Genomic DNA, 18661 nt, shown 5'->3' with positions numbered 1-18661 from the left:
TGGCCATATCCATTTTTCATGCAGGTACAAAGTAGTATTAATTGCCGGCGATGATGATGCTAATGCTACATTTATCCTTTTCGGAAGGATCGCACAACGCCTACTACGCAGGCCAATAGAATCTCTCATTGAAGAAAATCCACCAAACAGTGAATACATTCCAAGTGAAATCACGTCACTTATTGGCAGCAATTTTGCATGGAATGTTAGCTTTACGCGGGATACTGTCATGAGGAGTCAAGAGTGCCTACAGGTTAATAGCATTATATCCTCTGGTGCTTCAAACCAGCCACTACTCCTTATGTCCCCAGATGCTTCAAGTTCACTATCGCTCAGGGAACACAGGACACCCCAACTAGCAAATCAAATTCTTCAACACCTACCAAGAAATGCATTGTTGTCTCAGTGTCTTGCCTGCAGTCTAGCAGGACCAAACCTAAAACTGATGATAAGGTAACCACTTTATAGCCACCCTTAAACTTGCTGTCACTCATACTGAATTACATCCACTCTCACTTCTTTCCTAATTTTGCAAGCCCAAAACTAACACAAAAGCTGAAGAAAACACCTCACATGATAAATCTTCAATTGTTGTCCTGCTTGATACTACTGAAAATAAGGTACTACTACATCTCTTTCCTTTCAGCTCATTCATTAAGACTTAACCGCCACTTCTTTTACAAGGGAAAGGGACAAACTGCCAAAGAAGCCAAACAAGCAACCCCATCATTCCCTACAGATACCCCAGCCAAAAAAAAGGTGCTTTGATCACTCCTAGGTGCATTCCAATAATAAAGCTTTCTTCCATTGTAACTAACACATCGTTTCAATAAACAGAGGAATGCCTACACCTACAGCAACACCTCCGGTAGCTAAGAAATTGTTCAAGTATGGTGCCCAGCAAAAAGGCAATGACAGGTTACTCCTCAAACACAAACTCACCTATCTACACATAACAAATTAGCAATTTAAAGGCATTTCCTAATCTCACAACTCTTAATTTCATCTACACAGTGAATGAGTTGTCGACGTGCAATCCATCTCAAGACTTTTGCTTATATATATGTACAAAGCTATGTCCCAGCTAGAAGACAGATGGCAGTTGTGAAATTACCCAAGACTAAAGAACCAAGATCTTTTGTTCATGGCTTTTTGTCATGATTATCATTGTATATAAGTGTTGCCTTATCTACCTTCCTTAGAATTGTATGATACAAGATGCTAGCATCTGCTACCAATGCTATAGAACATAGTATGTATATGCATGCATTCTAGCTGAATGACTTGCCTTTATACTATCTAAGTAGTTCCAGTAAAATGCCTGCCGTTACACTAATAAGCTATCCCTCTTGACACCCTTCTTCACAAATGCTCAGAATTCAATGCTTCAAACTAATTCATTCTTTTTCACCACCTAAAACAGCAAAAAAAAAAACACAGCCAATTTCCCAAAAAAGAAAAAACACAGCTAATTTCCTAAAAAAGAATAAAGCGCGCTCCCGCTCTAGTGCCATACAATGCATGAGCTTCTCCCTTTATCCTCCCCATCTTCCATATTTGTACTATCTTATTACTAATGTTAAAAACATTTTTTCTCATAAACTAGTTGTCCAATCTACGTTCTGATCATACCGATTTATTCGTTGTACCGATTTATTCGTAGTAACTAAATTTTGAAACAAGATATCACATGATTATATTCTATAAAACAAAAAATATAGATAAAATCCGGCACCTAAACTATAGTTGCATTTTTAAAAAAAACGGGTACCTTTATTTATTTTATAGATACCGGTTTATGTAAAAATTGGTAGCTATAGTATTTAAACCTTTTTTTTATAAAACCGGCAACTATAAAAGTCGATCCAGCACCTCCTCCACCACAATAAAATTTGATCTTATCCACACTCCCATTGTCGTCATCTCTCTCTCGCACTTCTCCTTCCCACTCTTCTCTCCATCCGCTGCATGTCCTCTCCCCATCTTCTCCTTTGCATCCGTTAGCCGCACCGCCTCCCATTCCCATCCCCCAAAACCCTAACCCCCTCGCCCGCCACCAGCGCCGCCATGGTCAGCTTGTGCTCCTCCTCTCGCTTCGATTTGGTTTTTGAGATGAAGGGTCGGTGGAGGAGGGAGGGGGCGGCAGCTATGGCCATGCGACTAAACGAGGCTGTGTGGCATGCGACTGGTGGGAGCGTGTGGCGTCGACGTCAGGAGCTGGCGTTCTTGTGGGCAGACTGCGAATCCGGGTATGATGGCCCCGCCGCTGTCTCCCCCTTCTCCTCCTCTAAATCTGGCAATGGTAGCAGTGATGGAGAAGGTGGTGGCTGGTGGCCGGGAAGGAGGTGGAGGTGGAGCAGCCTGAAGGACCTCCGTTGCCAGATCCGGCGGCTGGCAGCGAGGTCTATGACGAGCTCCATGAGGGGAGAAGTGCGCAACTAGTACTTTATATTAGTATTGATTAAATGAAAAACCGCACACACACACAGCGCTGTACACACACGCTGAACGCACCCCCTTATAACACCACTGTACACGCATATGCACAAACACCCACTGTACAGACACACACAAGATGTAAACTTGCAGCAATTCCCACTTTCCCAGACAACAGTAAATTTATATCAGAAGTGCACCCTCATGTGTTCTACTGTGAGCACCAGGTTTCGGACTTTCGGTGAACATGAATTCACTATGGCACCTTCGGTGCTTTCCCGACAACAGGGTTGGCATTTGTTCTCGTACACCGGCAATTGTTAAGACTGAGTTTTTTTTAAGGCAAAATTGGTTTTATAGCATTGAAAGTTCTCGATTTTGGCTATATAGCAGCAAAAGTTTATGGTTCACTTTAATAACACTGAAAATTACCTCCTTTACTACTTTTAGCATTCCGTCAGTAGTTCCGTCTCCTCACCCCATCCTACACACATGTCTTCTTCCTCCTGCACTCTGCCAGTCTGCCTCGTATGGCCGACCACTCTTCAAGGCAGCAAGCGAGCTTGACCTCGACAGTATAGTGCTGAGTGGGTTGGAGGGTGGCTGGATCAGGCAAGCTAGAGGTGGCATCTCTTGGGTCAGCAGACAACTGGTCCAGGGCAAGGAGGAGGGGGTCGGCACTCAGGTGAAACCGCGACGAGCGCGAGGGTGGTGCTTTGAGGCGAGTTCGAGCCTTCGAGGGCCGATGGATGAGCTCGAGGGTGGCGTGTTCGGGCGAGCTCAATGGCGCCAACAATGAGCTGGAGGACGTTGTTTCCGTTCAGGCCCAAGGATGCCTGTGACGAGCTGGACAACAACGCTTCGGGCGGGCTCGAACGCGTCGATGGATGAGCTTGAGGATGACGCATCAGGGGGAGACCAGGGGCAGCACGCCCGGACGAACTTGGAAGCGGCGCGGCCGCGGAGGTGGACCTGGTTAAGCACGCGGCATTTGAACAAGCTCTAGCATGGCGGTGCGGCAGATGAGATCGACGATGGCGTTGTCTGGCAAGCACGGACGAACATGGCTTGCGGATAGGGTTGGCGTACATGACGAGCTTGTGGAGCCAGCGTCCTGCGTTCGCACCATGGCTGACCAGCCTGACCTCGTGTATGACTGCGATTTAGGGGTGACGAGGAAGGAACAGGGCACCGCTGGTGTTTGATATCTTTTTTTTTTGTTGTTGAAAAACAATAAGAAGAAAACAAAACTAACTGAAGTTTGGACGGAATGCTAAAAATAAGTAACGGAAGTAACTCTCGGTGCTACTAAAGTGAACCATGAACTTTCAATGCTATAAAACCAAAATTGAGAACTTTCGATGCTTCAGAACCAATTTTGCTTTTTTTTAATGCAAAACGAGACCAGCGATCAACAAATGATTAATCGAGGGTAATTATTACAAAGTTGAAACATAGATTTATTTAATTTTTTTTAAAAAAAATTACATAGAAAAGTTTTACATGAAACATAATTCTAAAAATGTGTTCACAATAAACAAGTAGTGGCAAACATGAGACAAGATGTAGTCATACAGTAAAGTATTATTATAATATATGGCGTGAACTGAAGGTATTGCATTAGTATAAGTACACTATATTGACTGCCAAAATGTAGGGTTGAATTTGTAGGATCATGTGCTTACGATAGGTTCTATGGTAAATGATATAGTTTAAATGAATCTTCAAATAAATATTATATAGATATACCTTTTAGAGCAACACACTTACGTACTACGGTTCTAGGCACAACTTCATAAGTATTAAGAGAATAAGGACCTAATACATTCGGCATGTCGAATCTAAGAAGTCACAGTCTTGTTAGATTTCCGTCAACTTCATATGTTGATTTTCAAATAGACTTTAATAATTATTTTCTCCTTATGTGTTGGTTTTTTATCCGTCATTATGAAGTTGCCTGCATATTTACTCTCCTTGAGATAATGATGTACTGTAACAAGTAGTTGCAGCTTCTTAAAGGCTAAGATTTATTCCATTATCTTAAAAAATGTACGGCTAAAATCGATTGAACACTTTAAGGTATGGCATTAAAACCTTTGGGGTCTTATAGATTCACCATGGCATGCATAGTTAACATGTTTCTAAGAAGAGTGGAAACCATGATAAAAATATGTTGAAGTTTTATAAATCAAAGTACACAGTAATTAAATCATATATTCCCACGTTTCAGGTTATAAGACGTTTTGACTTTTGTCAATGTCAAATTGCTTTATGTTTGACTAAGTTTGTAGAAAAAAGTAGTAACATTTTCGACCCAAGACAAATTTATCATGAAAATATATTCAATTATCGATTTGATGAAACTAATTTAATATTATAAATATTACTATATTTGTCTATAAACTTAGTCAAACTTAAAACAGTTTGAACGAAAATCAAAACGTCTTGTAACCTGAAACGGAGAGAGTATACGATAATATGAAGGCCATTAAGCTCGAATCATTCACCACTGTCAAATACTTGGCATCCATATGGTAACATTGAACAGGAAGATGAATACGGAAAATGAAAATACTGTCTCCAATGAATGGTGCTTCACAGTCCGAAAATGAACAGTATCTGAAGCAGGAACAAGATCCGGAATGCCTCACTCAGCCTCGAGGGAGGAGAGGCATTTTTTGCTTGGGAGTCTACAATGTCATGAAAACAGGACTAACTTCAAAACAAGTTTGTTTATTTGTTTAAATGTACGACATATAATGCTAAACACAGCTCACAAGTTTGCTAGTTAGAAACTATAGATTTTTGTTTGCTAAGTGCCCAACTTCTTATACAGTTATACGAGGCATGTGTGTCTTCATTGGTTTCGAAACCAAATTATGATAATTGGTTTAATAAAAATGTTAGCTTGAGAATTCCAAAGTTGTCGGCTGCTATTTTCTGAATTACTAAGAAAATAAAATTATTGATTTGTCGTTACTTTGAAACTTCAATTACTGACTGATAGTACAATTAGAAAGAAATTTGTACGTGTTATATTATATAACAAATTTTAATATTAAAATAAGTCCTTATTATAGTGTAAATTTTGATTTAAACAGATTTTAAATGTTAGTAAATCACTGTTTCCGAACAATATGTAAATTAAGAGTAATATGAAAATTTGATCCATTCAAAATATACGAAGCTAACTTTTAAAATTTGGGTAAGATCCGCCGAAGCGGGTAGCCTTAACCGCAATGTGATGGAGGAAAGCCCGAAAGCTGTTCCCGTCCCTGTCAAGGGAGATGCCAACCGTCTCTCCTATACAAAGCTAAAAAAGCATTTCCCATCTCAGGACCGAGACCCTGACCCATCCGCGTCGCTCCTCGCGCGAGCGACCGGGCGGGTGACAACCCTAGCGCCGCCGCCGCCACTTCCCCTCTCCCTCCCTAACCTCGCCACTGCCGGAGCGGCTAGGCAACGGTTCGGCGACCAAGGACAGCGGCGGCAGGGCAACTAGCCGAGGAGCGGCGGCCCTGTCTAGCGCGGGAGAGGCAGGTCGACGTTCGGCGGCAGCTGCGGCGACCCGACGACGAGCTTCTCCAGCGACGGCGACGTGGTGGGACGGCGAGGTGCGGCAATAGCCTGGACGCAGTGGGAGGAAGGTGAAGGCCGGAGATGGAAGGGGCGACCAGATCCGGTCTTCCTGGATCTGGCTGTCATCGGGGTGGGGAGTGATGGCGGCGGGGTGAAGGTGAGAAGCGGCAGCGGCGCGAGGAAGAAAACCGGAGGGGGAGGAGCGGCCACTCTGGCCATCTCCTTCTTGGATTCAGTGGGGGAGAATGGAGTTGGATGCGCACGAGGCCGGCGGAGGCGGTCGGCGAGTAAGACGGTAGCCAACGGATGTGGCTGTGGCCAGCAAAGGTATTTGGGTGGCGAATTGAGGTGCAGCTGGCCGGTGAAGGCGAGCAAGGCGATGGCTGGCGAAGGCGGTTGTGGCCAGCGAAGGTGCTGTCGAGGCGGAGTTGGTTGTCGAGGTGGCCGGAGAAGCTGCTGGCCGGCGGGGTTTTAGTGGTGATGGTTGATGGCCGGTGGTATTGCCGCTTGGAGAGGTCGTCGTTGGGTTGGTCGGTTGGTCGCTGACGTGGTTCGTTCGTTTGGAAAGCCACAGGACACGGTGAACAATAGTGTTGTCGGTGGCTTGATCGCCAGCAAGTGTTCCTCCAAGTTTGTCTGGGGCTCCTCCCCTCCTGTTGACCGGTCTGCTTTCAGATTCTGGTCGTGGGGAGTTCCATGGCGAGGGGCGGGGAGCTAGCTTTGGTTGGTAGATTTGCTTGGAGTTCGAGAGCCTCAACACTGTCAGCGCTTTGTTTTTCTTGCGTCGGCAAGGTGCCTGGTTCGGTGGAGTTGGTGCATGAGACCTCTGCAACGCAACCTGTTGATGGTGTTTGGGGTGGAGTTGGAGCTGCTTGGCTGGGTGTGGCAAGCTGGGCAAAGAAAACCCCCTTGCTCCTTTTTTGGTAGTTTCGTTGGGGTTACTGTGCAGTTGGCTTCCTGGCGTTTCTTTGGGTAGGTGTGTTGGGGGAAGTCGGAGCTGCTTGTCGGTGACAAGCTCGGCAACGATAACCCTTTCCCGCTTTCCATGGTAGCGCTGTGGTAGCCAGGGTTGTCGTAGTTAGCAGGGAGAGCGAGCCGGGGCGAATGTCCTGCTCGATCTTAGGCTAGAGCCAACGATGGTGACGCCTGTGTGCGCCGTTTTCCTGTGGTAGCCAGGGTTGTCGTAGTTAGCAGGGAGAGCGAGCCGGGGCGAATGTCCTGCTCGATCTTAGGCTAGAGCCAACGATGGTGACGCCTGTGTGCATCGTTTCTGTGCTCTACTCGTTTCTTCGAGTGAAAACCTTGCACCGATTTTCGGACGGATGTTGTTTGCGTTTCGAAGCTATCTTCCTCCTTGGAGGCTTTGTCTTGAAGACCCTGCCCTACGCTTGTCTGTGGTCTGTTCATAGGAAGTCGGAGCTGCTCTTGGGAGCTTGGCAACGATGACCTATGTTTTATCCTCTAGTTGTGCCGTCGCAAGTTCTTTATCTTGTTCTCCGTGTGGGTTTTGCCCGGTTTCCGCCTTCAAACCGTGTTTATGTGAGGTTTTTGGGCCCGGTTTCCCTAAAAAACTGGGCCAAGTTTCTACTTCTTAAAAGAAAACAGGATCTCCCTGTCCACTTCTGAGGATTTTACTAAGAAAAAAGAAAATATACAAAGCTATAAGGATACCTGTCAAAGAGTCGCCGGCCGGCGTGTCTGTTTCATTATGACCTGACAATTATGGCAGGAAAAGATTAGCTGGGGTCACCAAAGAGATATGCTGTACTTAATGAATATAAAATTTCTGCATATTATTTGTTTTCGCGTAAGCATATAGCCAGCCAAATGTGACATTTCAATGCACTAATTTTTGGTATGATCCAATTTTGGCAATCTTATTTGTTTATCGGTACATTCGATTTTTTTTCAGCCATCTGATTTGTTATTTCAAATGGTTAAGAGCAATTTCAAGATATGGCATCTATGCTACTCTCTCGATCCTTTAATATAAGGGGTTTTGATATTTTGCCTGTACTATTTGACCATTCGTCTTATTCAAAAAATTTTGAAATTATTTTTTTTACTTACTTTATTATCCAAAGTATTTTAAGCATAACTTTTCATTTTTTATATTTGCACAATTTTTTTAAATAAGACGAGTGGTCAAACAATACAAGCAAAATATCAAAATCTGTATTATGGGACGAAGGGAGCAGTTGGAAATTAATATGTTTTTACATGCCACAGGACGGCAGAATTATTTTAAACCATTTGCTGATGTCGTACCAGAAAACACAATGTTGCATCTACTCCTCTGTACAATAAAGATTCAAATCCTATCTTCAGGTTCATCTCTAGAATTTGAATTTATGAGACAGAGGGAGTAGATAACTAGATTGGCAGTTGGCTTATTTCATTTCTGATAAGGTACTAAAATTGTCAAAAAGAATTTTTTTTTACAAAACAATTATCGTTTCAGAAGGGTACAAATTGGTTTGTCCAAAAGTAATTACTCGTTTCAGAAATAAATTCGTTTGTCGGAAAGTAATTATACTACTCGCTATGCTTTACTGGTACAGAAAAGAGATGGAACGGTTGAAAAGATCACCATAAATGAATCTGTTCATTCTTTATACTAGGAACATTATCTTTAAAACTTATTACCCATCACTTCAACTATGGTAGACTATATGTGAGAGTTTGTGTGGAATAACTTCAACTATGGTAGACTATATATGAGAGTTTGTGTGGAATATGTGTATAAGTTTAAGATTTTGAATTTTAATATGCGTAGGATACAGTTAGAGCCAAACTATGTCTAGGTCTTTTCTTAAATACCGAGGCACACATGTTGTAACCATAAGACAACTCTAGCATAGTGTGTACGACTAGCGTACAACTTAGCCCGTGGAGGGTCGTAGGTTTCGGTTGGACATCGATAACAAATCTCTTTCTACGGTTTGTCTTCAATATTGTATTTTCTACGATGTTTCTTCTGTGTTTTTAGCCCCCTGAATTTATAAATTCTCAAAATAATACGAGTGTAGTTGAAAAAGGTGTAAAAAAACTCAAGCGTCCGTACGGCTGCGATTATATACAGCCAAATGCACGGTACTGACACTACACCATGGATTTTTGCGATTTTCGGAATTGCTGAAGCCTAGAGCTAAAATAACTCAATTAACTCCGACTGTTCCATGTTACTATTATCTAAAAACTAAAAAGATAAGCCCGCACGAACGCGTGGCATCTTATTCATTATTTTAAGAAAGTATTGAAAGAAGTCATACCTCACCATAGTCACCATAAATTACCTTATAATAAAAAATATGTCCGCGGTGAAATAGAGCACAAACTTTAATATCCTAAATGATAGAATGTCTCCCAGATTCAGACAAAAATCACTTTGTCCCGGTTATATATAAATTTGTATATTGCTACCACGAATTATTATCATTGTTTTAAAAAATGTTTGCCAATTTAATAGATGTAACTGATTTAATATATGAAATTGTATCAATACCAAGAAAACAGTCATAATATATTATTAATACATAAAAAATATATCTCCAGTACTTATCTAAGTGTTTATTTCCAAATTCATATATAAATATTTTAAAAATCCTGTTTCTACCTATTAATAGGTTAACACCGCTAAAATTAAGAGAAAATCCCTTCTATACCTCTGAAATTTCAGCTAATCCCTTCTACGTCCCTGCTTACTTCCTCCTATACCTCTAAAATTTGATTTTGATCTCTTCCATACCTCTCCCTTCAGATGACCATTAGTTGGCCGTCTAATTTTTTATAAAAATAACCATTTTACCTTTGGATGAACATAGAAATTCATGAATTACATTATTAAAAATATAAACGTTTGCCGCATCAGACTATTATAGTAATGAGTTTGTTGTGTGATGTGTTATTTATCACAAAATTTATTTTTAGATAAAGAAATAAAAAATATGTATTTATTTTTTAAAAGAAAGTCATAAAAATGATAATCATTCTTACAAAGATAGGACTACCAATGCTCACAATAATTTTTTTATGAATGCTCCAGATCAAAAATATCCATTGTCCTATTAGAATTTCAAATAAAAATTTTAATTTATTACATTTGTTTTATCTTCAAAATTTATATCAAAAATTTCTGCACCAATTATTTACTCTCATTAGTTTCATAAATCATTTTTCAAGCTTATGTTCAAACCTAAAGCATCAAGGGAAAAAAGATATTTGCAACCAAACATAATAGTGAAATGAAGGAAAATATAACAGTAGGGGCATGGAAGGGATCGAGTTGAAATTTCAAGGGTATAGAAGGGATCGGATAAATTTTAGGGATATGAAAAGGATTGAGTGAGTTTTCAAGGGTACATAGGGAATTTACTTTAAAATTAAACATGAATACCCAATCCGACCATAGGCTCCAAGGCTTTCTTCTATGCTTCCTTGAAATATGGGTCCTGCCTCAACGTAGCCGTGCATGTAAAGACCATCATACAACATAACTTTAATGCTTAGTTCACTATCGACATTGGCACCCTCATAGTTGGTGTCTTTCGGAAGGACAAAGAGAAAATAGAGGTAATCAAAACATGTGTTTAATTAAAACTTTTGAGTCGATTTGTAATATAGAGTAGACATTCATGGTAAGGATATATTATTCTCTTTTGAAAATGAGCTAGGCTCATTATTCGACACTACTTCAAAATATTATAGCTAAAGAGACAACTCACCCTGAATATCTGTAGAATACCGTCTCATTGTTTATATTTACATATAGTTTAAGTGTCTGGATTGTTTTCAACATCCGCTGGTCATAAATATTTCTTGAGACAGCTTTACGAACTTATTTATAATTGATTCATTGAAGTGCACTAGCAGTCACATCAGTGGGGTGTAAGACAGCCCATCAATTATGCCCGACGTATTGGAGTTCCTCGACTATAACAAAATATATCATCAGTGGTGCGTATGTTACTGGATTGTTCATTTGGTGCCAAAACTATTTGGCAAAGAAAAAATCTAGACGTGTGACAATAATTCTAGTGATGAATTAAGGGGTTGTAATGTTGTATTATAGCAAAATTACCCGCTTCAAATATTTTTGGTAGTTTTTTTCACATCTCTATGGCAATGCTTCTCACTTCTCAGTACCAATCAAATAACACAAATTGGAATTTAAAGAGAACTACTTGAAAAAACAGAACATAATTAAATTATGTTGTTTCAATTTTTTCTCTGGCGAAACAGTTGCATAAAAATAGGAGAAAAAAGAAGGATTGAAGTCCGGAAGGTAAGAGCATCACCAACAAATTAGCAATAATCTATTTCTAAAATATGATATTGGGGTTTCCTAAAATAAAAATAGGAAGTGAAAAAACTTTTTCCTCCAAGAGATAGCCTAAATTTAATTCCGAAAAATTAAAAGTGGGACCTACTGTTAAACTATCAACTGAAATTCCCGTTTTTTCTCCTTTCATGTGCACAGAGAGAGATCACGATGACCCGCATGCATGCTCCCAACAGAAATTTCGGCGCTCGCGCGGGAAGGAGAGGAGAAGCACGGAGAAGGAGAGAGAAACGCGTGAACGAGAGATTGGGAGTTGCTCTCTCACCCTTAAATCCACGGAATGAAATATATGGAGATGAAATATATGCAAGGCTTTTAGGAATATGTTGGATCCAATTTTTATACTAAAAACCATCAAAATCAGTTTTGGGAATGAAATAGGATGACTGTTGGTAACGCAACCATCAAAATCAGTTTTGGGAATGAAATAGGATGATTGTTGGTAACGCTGTGCACAAAATTTTACTGAAGGGGATGTCATGCGCATGAGATTTGATCTAACCATTAAAATTAATGAGTCCACCAATTTAACTTAAAAATAATGGTTAGATTTAGCTAATTTATTATCATGCCACGTGACGATCTAGGAGTTTTTGAAGGAATGCCACGTAGCGATATAAAAGCGTTTGCAGTATGTTAAATGAAGTTTTAGTATATACTCTCTCGATTCCATTTTGATTATCACGTAAGCAGAGGGTGTGGAGAGCAAGCATAACCAAACTTTTATCATTTTGTAATTGATTATCATTGGTTAAGGTGATACATATTTTCGTGTCCTCTGAGTTACATCAAATTTAAATATTACATTTAGTTGCACCAATAGAAATTAGTCTTGGTTGGTTACACGCAGCACATTAAATGATGTTTATTCACTATTTACACATAAAAAAAATAATTGTTAGAGAAAGATCATTCTGAGAAGACCTAAAAATGCTTGGGTGATCATCAAATTGAATAAAGGGAGTAATAGACTAACCAAGTAAGTTCCAATGGATTAGAAAATATATATGTTAACTTCTTAGCTGAAAATTTTAAATTTCTCAGAAAAACATGTAGAATATAAAATAAAAAGTCCAAGCAACAAAAAAAAAGCCTCCATTTATCTATAAGGCTTTGTTCCATAGTTATTCCCAACTTCACCTCGTGTTTCCATGCGTATGCTTCCCGCGTATTTTAAAACATTCTATACAAAAATTGTTTTAAAAAATTATATTAGTTTATTTTAAGTATTTAAGCAAATACTGAATTAATTATGTGCTAATCCACCGCTATGTTTTCCATACGTGGAGCCTCCAGTAAAGAACACAGCCTAAAGTAGCCGGTAGAATCACCACCACTAATACCAGATAAAGAAATATTGTAACCATCATTTTGTTTAAAATGTGGAAATAAATATCTCATTCACGGATTCTCAGGATTCACTTGCCGTATATTCTTGTCATTTACAAATTCTAATTTTTTAGATAAATGAATCATTAAACCACACAAAACAAGATCTACCTAGCCACAAACACACGATTTTCAGTGACGCCTTCAACCATCTCCGCTCTGGGCCAGCGCACTGCTCCTGCTCGAAGGCCTATCGTTGCCACCGCTCACCACTCAGCGGGGGTTCCTAGGGTGGCTGCTAGCTGGCGCGTGTGCGCCAGCAGCGAGCACTTCTCTCCTATAACTTCTCTATATTAGTTAATACTTAACACTAATAACGGGTAATTAGAGAAGATTCTTAAGATTTTTCTTTCTTTTTTGGGATATTTTTTTACTAACAGATTGAAAATTTTTAAGTCAGATTTGAAAACTTTCGATTTAAGATTTAAATTTTAAAGTCAACATTTGAAAACTTTCAGCTCGAGATTTGAAAACATTCAACTTAGATTCAAAAACTTTCAACTCAAGATTCGAAAACTTTCAAGTCCAGATTTAAAAAATTTGACAACTTTCAACTTGAGATTTGAAAATTTTCAACTCGAGATTTGAAAACTTTCAAGTCTACATTTGAAATATGGGTAAATTGGAACCATGCCATTATAAATTTGCAAGGTTTGAGATATGCCATCGGTATCTCAATAACATGTAGGACCCACATGAGTCAAAGACATGTGGGTCAGGTTGGCATATCTCAAATTTTGCAAAATTATAATGGCATGGTTCCAATTTTCCCTTAAAATATTTGAAAACTTTCAACTCGAGATTTGAAGATTTTAAAGTTAAGATTTAAAAATTACTAGTAAACTAATCATTAGTAAAAATAGAAAACTAATCTAATCTAAACTAATTACGATTTTTTCCCCTATTCATACGGCAGGAATAGCGAACAGCAAAAAAAAAAAGAATAAAAGAAGAAAATGGCGGCGTCAAAAAAATAAAGAAAAAAACAGAGAAGAGGCGCGCGCGTGGGCCTTGTGGGCCAGAAGTACGCGCCGGCAACGCGCGCGCGCCAATTAGCGATTCCGGGTTCCTATCGCGCGCGTACGCGTTAGCAGTTTAGCTGGCACGCACGCTAGCTGGGCCCGTCCATGCACGGTTCTCATCAAATGTACATGTTGGGTAACTCCTTGTAAAAAAGTTATATATTTTTTTTTATTTTTTTCTGAGCGAGTTGGGCTGATATTAAATATTCGATGCAATTTATTGTTTTGCATTAGCATGCTAATATGTTACACATTTACTATTTTTCAATATTAATATAGTAATGGCCCCATTGCTATCACAACAGAGTCGCCCATATTGCGTGATACCAGATTAAATATAGTACTATAAAAGTTCAACAACCAACTCTCTCCTTACATCCTTACATCCTTGCTCACGTTTTTTTATTATGAAATATAATTCCGGCATTTGCTCAACGAGCTACAACCAATTATATATTACACCAATTCATCTTACTTATATGTACCAAAATATGTATCGCTAGAGAAACAAAAACCTTAGACTTAAACAAGGTAGTATAGTTTGGTTGGCCGGGATGTGTTTCAGTAATTTAGATTTATTCGATCAACTAGAGAAAGTTGGGGCTTTCTCCATAAATTCTTAATTGATGTTGTGGTATGTGAACTAGAAACAAACTATTTTGAATATGTTACCTTGCACGTATAGAGAAGAATATGTTTTCTTAAAGGCAAATTTTACTACAAGACATTGCGACTTCGTGGTTTTAGCTATAGCACACCGCACGAACTTACGTTTTGGGAAAACACTCTGTAAACGTGGTTATTATGAACTTACTTTTGGGGAAAAACACTATGTAAACGTGGTTATTTATCAGCGGACACCATATCTATTAAAATATTAATTTTTGATTGAATAGGAGAGATAAATAGCGTGAAAGGTTAAAAAATGCCCCTTGTCCGCTCATCACGAGGTAGTGGCGACCTGCTGCATTGCTTGATGCTTCTCTGTCTCTCGATCAAGCTAGCTATAGCTCATGGACACATACAATTAAGCAAAACAGGAACAATCGCACTAAAAACAATTAAAGCAGCAGCAGCAAAACGCCGCGCCGCCGCTGGTGAACGTGTCGGTGCTATCTCCAACAGGCGTTGCGTTGGTGGAGAGCAAGCAACAGGCCGGGTCAGCAGCAGGTGACCATCGTGGGGTCAGCCGGACCTCGTCATGCACGTACGGCTGCTTCATCGATGCCTACCTGGAGCGCGGCCTCGCCCGGCCGCAACCTCAACTTCGCGTTTGATCGACAGGCCTGCGGCGGAGCCGGCGACGGCGAGACCGTCCTGGCCACGGACGCCATCCAGTTCGAGGCGCTCGGCAAGGGGGGATTCCACGCGATCGAGCTACGAGGTGTTGCTCGAGGCCACCGGCGCGACAAGGGGCGGCGGACGTATTAGTTATTGCAGGTTGCTCGGCGTCTACCTAAGAGACTAAGAAGAAGCACGAGGGAGGAAGAGTACGGAGGGGCAATTTGGTCACCCGCATAAAAATATGGCCCGCTTATTATTTGAAATGCATTATTTTAATGGACGCGGCGTGCGCTATCAAATAACCGGAACCGGCTCCTCTGACTTTACAGCAGCACGTCACGCCGTAACGTAGCCATCGCGATCCACCATCCAAGCTGATCCAACGACGCTCCATCTTTGCTCTGTGTCATCGATGCAACTCCCCTCTGTTAAAATCGTCTTCTTATCCTAACTAGCATTTTGGAGGGAAAATAAAAATGGTAACCATGTTTGCCGCCAATATACAGATTTCTTCACTCTGCTTATCTGTTATGATCGAGTTATACGAGGGAATCGAGTTATACCAGGAAATCAAGCGAGGATGTTCCATTGAAGAAGGCGATGGTGCCCCGTGAACACTCGAAGCATAACAGCATAAACTCAATTAGTTGAAGAAAATGCTTCTAGAAGCATTGAGAATTATATACAAGGATATGAGTTCATCTCGAGCTACACTGAATTGCTGAAGGTATAGTTATTCGCCGGACATAATTATCTTGCATATTCAAATGTTTCATAAAGAGACTATAAAAACTGTTGTTCTTTTCTAACTCATGCTCTTAAACGATGCAGGGTTATAGTTCAGAGCTTTTATATCACGACATGACTTGAGTTTAGAGTTTACTAGTATTAGAAGTTTCAATCTTAGCTATTTTTCATATATTCTTGTCAGAAATTTTGAGGGTTGGTTATGTTATAAGATGGATGCATATCAGAAGTTTCATTCTTATTCTGTTATTTTTCACATCTCTTGCCAGAAAGAAATACATGATCGTAATTAAGTAAGAAGATGACAGAGTGTGCTAATTAATGTAGGACAAGGAGCAAAGACGGAGCATCCTTGGATCGCCCTGTACGGTGGATCGCGATTGGTTACGTTACGGCGTGACGTGGCTCCGTAAAGTCAGAGGAGCCTGTTCCCAAATAACCACATTCAGAGAGTGTTTTTGTCAAAGTGAGTCCGTGTGGTGTTTTACAGTTAAAATTACGAAGTCGCTATTTTCTAAAGGAAAATTTGCCATTTTAAAAAGCTCCGACTATAAAAATTAACCAAATCAATTAGTTTATTATTTTAGTTTTTCTTTGTTGCAATACAATGATATTTTAATTACTAGTACGAGAACAATCGTAACCATCCTTTTGTTCCTAACATGGAAAGATGTCATTGGCGGATTCCCAGGATTCTCTTGCCGTATATCCATGTCTTTTAAGTACGTATTATAATTTTTTGGTGGAGAAAAATCATTAAACCACACGCAACAATATCTACCAACAAACAAATCAAATAAATACATGGCCGGTTCTTAAACTTGTGGGGTGATGTCACTTAGGTCCATCAACTTAAAAATTATATATTTAGGTACGTAAACTTGGTATAATGTACCACGCTCGGTCCAATCGTCCTTTGATCATGTTTGACCGCCAACGTGGCATTCCACGTAGATAACACTTCTGTGCTCAGCCCCCTCCACATATATCTTCGCACATAACTTGCCCTGACCAGTGCATTTAAACCTAAATCCCTCAAAATATTCCTAAATCGGCTAGAGTTTCTATAGTGAGGTTAACGGAAGGAGGCCGAGAGGTAGCGCCGTAGCGGCTATGGCGGCCTCAGTGGTGGGATTAGCGGCAGGAGGCAGCGCAGTGAAGCGGGGTTAGCGATGGCACAATGCGACTGGATTAGTGGTGGGAGGCAGCACAATGCAGCTTGAACGCTAGGCATCTCCATGGATTTTCTAAGCGTCCTCGTCTTGAAGTCACTGGAAGAAGGTATTATTGATCAAGTGCCCGTTGTGCATCGATAAGGTTATTTTGGAGCGCAGAGCAATGTCAATTGCTAATTGGGACCGCATTTTCTATACATGCAAGGAGAAGAATGAGAGGTAAGAACGATTTGAGGATTTTTTTTTTGAGATACTAGTGTCACTATATAGCTATAAGGAGATATATGCGACGTGTTGTGATGTGGAGGGGGCTGCGAGCAAAAGTGTTGCCTACGTGGCATGCCACGTTGGCGGTTAAACGCAGTCAAAGTATGTTTGAACCAGTATGGTACATTAAACCAAGTTAACGGATCTAAACATGTAATTTTCAAGTTCATGGATCTAAGTGACACCACCACACAAGTTTAGGGACCGTCCATATATTTCACTCTTGTTCTTATTAAGAATAAGATTTTACCTCGGTTTTCGTTAGCACGTTTTTCAAACTACTAACGGCATGATTCGTGCCTATAAAAAAATAATATATGAAAGTCGTTTTAAAATATTAAATATATCAATTTTTCAAGTATGTAGCAATTAAAACTCAATTAATTCTACGCTAATAGCTTTATCGTTTTACGTGCTCGCATTTAATCTTAATCCAAAGCAGAAACGCACCTCCTTGATGCCCCTTGTCCTTGTGGCAGACGTCGGACGAAACGCCGGTGATCTTGCACTGGGCGAACAATTGCTGATCGCTGTCGAGGTTGTTGCTGACGCTCGCGAGCTTCCTGGTGTTGTTTCTGGACATCTCGGCGACCTTGCAGAGGCACTCCGGATCGCTCTTCAACACCTCCGCCACCGCCTCGCAGCATGGCGTTAGCATGGTGGGGTCGTCGGAGACGGTCGCGCATGGCATGAGGTCGTCCATGCACGACGCCGTCCCCGGCTGCAGCGTGCTCGCCGCCGCTGTGACCGGCAGCGCTGGCAGCGGCGGTAGCGCCGCCACCGGCACAGTTGTAGCCGTCTCCGATGCCGCGGCGACGGCCGCCGCCACTGCCATTGCTGCCAGGAGGAAAGGGCCGATGTGTTCCATGATTGCTGTTTGTCTGAGGTGTGGACGAGAGTGATTGACGCGCGCGGCAGCTGGATTTCTTCCGGTATATATACAGCAGTTCATAAACGAGACAACGTGCGATGACCGATGACCGTTCATTCCACTCTGTCCAATTCAGGCTCGGGCCCTAAATATTACTATGCGTTTCAATTTAAACCAATACGTTTCAATATAATTAGGATCTCTAGATTTTGTTTTTCAAATTTCACTCTTTAAACCAATATGTTTCGATATAATTAGAATCTCTAGATTTTATCGTTTTCAAATTTCACTCTTTCTGCTCGACTGAATCGGCGGAAAGGAAACGAGTCGTTTTCTTCTTCACCCTGACAAATGTCCGATAGTAATCACAACTACATCAAAGAACTCTATTTCGTGACGACAATGTGAACGTGCATTTGTAGGCAATAGGGATTCCATTTTTTCATTTAGTAAGACAAACTAAATTGTTGCAATGATTCTTCATGTACTTAGCTGAAATGCCACTACATATGTACGTGGGTGAGCTTTGTTGACATAGCTTTGGTTGTCA

The 18661-nt window shown here is 40.7% G+C and overlaps 1 protein-coding gene and 1 non-coding gene across 3 annotated transcripts; both read right to left on the bottom strand.

Moving 5' to 3' along the window:
• Positions 1-4905: 4905 nt before the first annotated feature.
• On the bottom strand, positions 4906-18155 carry LOC4348241 (non-specific lipid transfer protein GPI-anchored 1). Of its 2 annotated transcripts, XM_015758500.3 has the most exons (3): positions 17691-18155; positions 7687-7728; positions 4906-5126 (listed from the first exon to the last, which is right to left on the bottom strand). In XM_015758500.3, the coding sequence occupies exons 1-3, from the start codon at positions 18106-18108 to the stop codon at positions 5032-5034; spliced, it is 555 nt and encodes a 184-aa protein (XP_015613986.1). In that variant the 5' UTR covers positions 18109-18155; the 3' UTR covers positions 4906-5031. The 2 variants fall into 2 exon arrangements, with proteins under 2 accessions (XP_015613986.1, XP_066160568.1); XM_066304471.1 differs by lacking the exons at positions 4906-5126; positions 7687-7728 and adding an exon at positions 16020-16223.
• Positions 5631-5750, bottom strand: LOC112936756 (U6atac minor spliceosomal RNA). The gene has a single exon (XR_003239180.1). It is a non-coding gene; the product is annotated as a U6atac minor spliceosomal RNA (small nuclear RNA).
• Positions 18156-18661: the final 506 nt, after the last annotated feature.

The sequence above is a fragment of the Oryza sativa genome, chromosome 10, assembly GCF_034140825.1.
Source record: "Oryza sativa Japonica Group chromosome 10, ASM3414082v1".
Taxonomy (NCBI): domain Eukaryota; kingdom Viridiplantae; phylum Streptophyta; class Magnoliopsida; order Poales; family Poaceae; genus Oryza; species Oryza sativa.
Note: the sequence above shows the minus strand (reverse complement) of the source record. Positions and strands in the feature narration are given on the sequence as shown.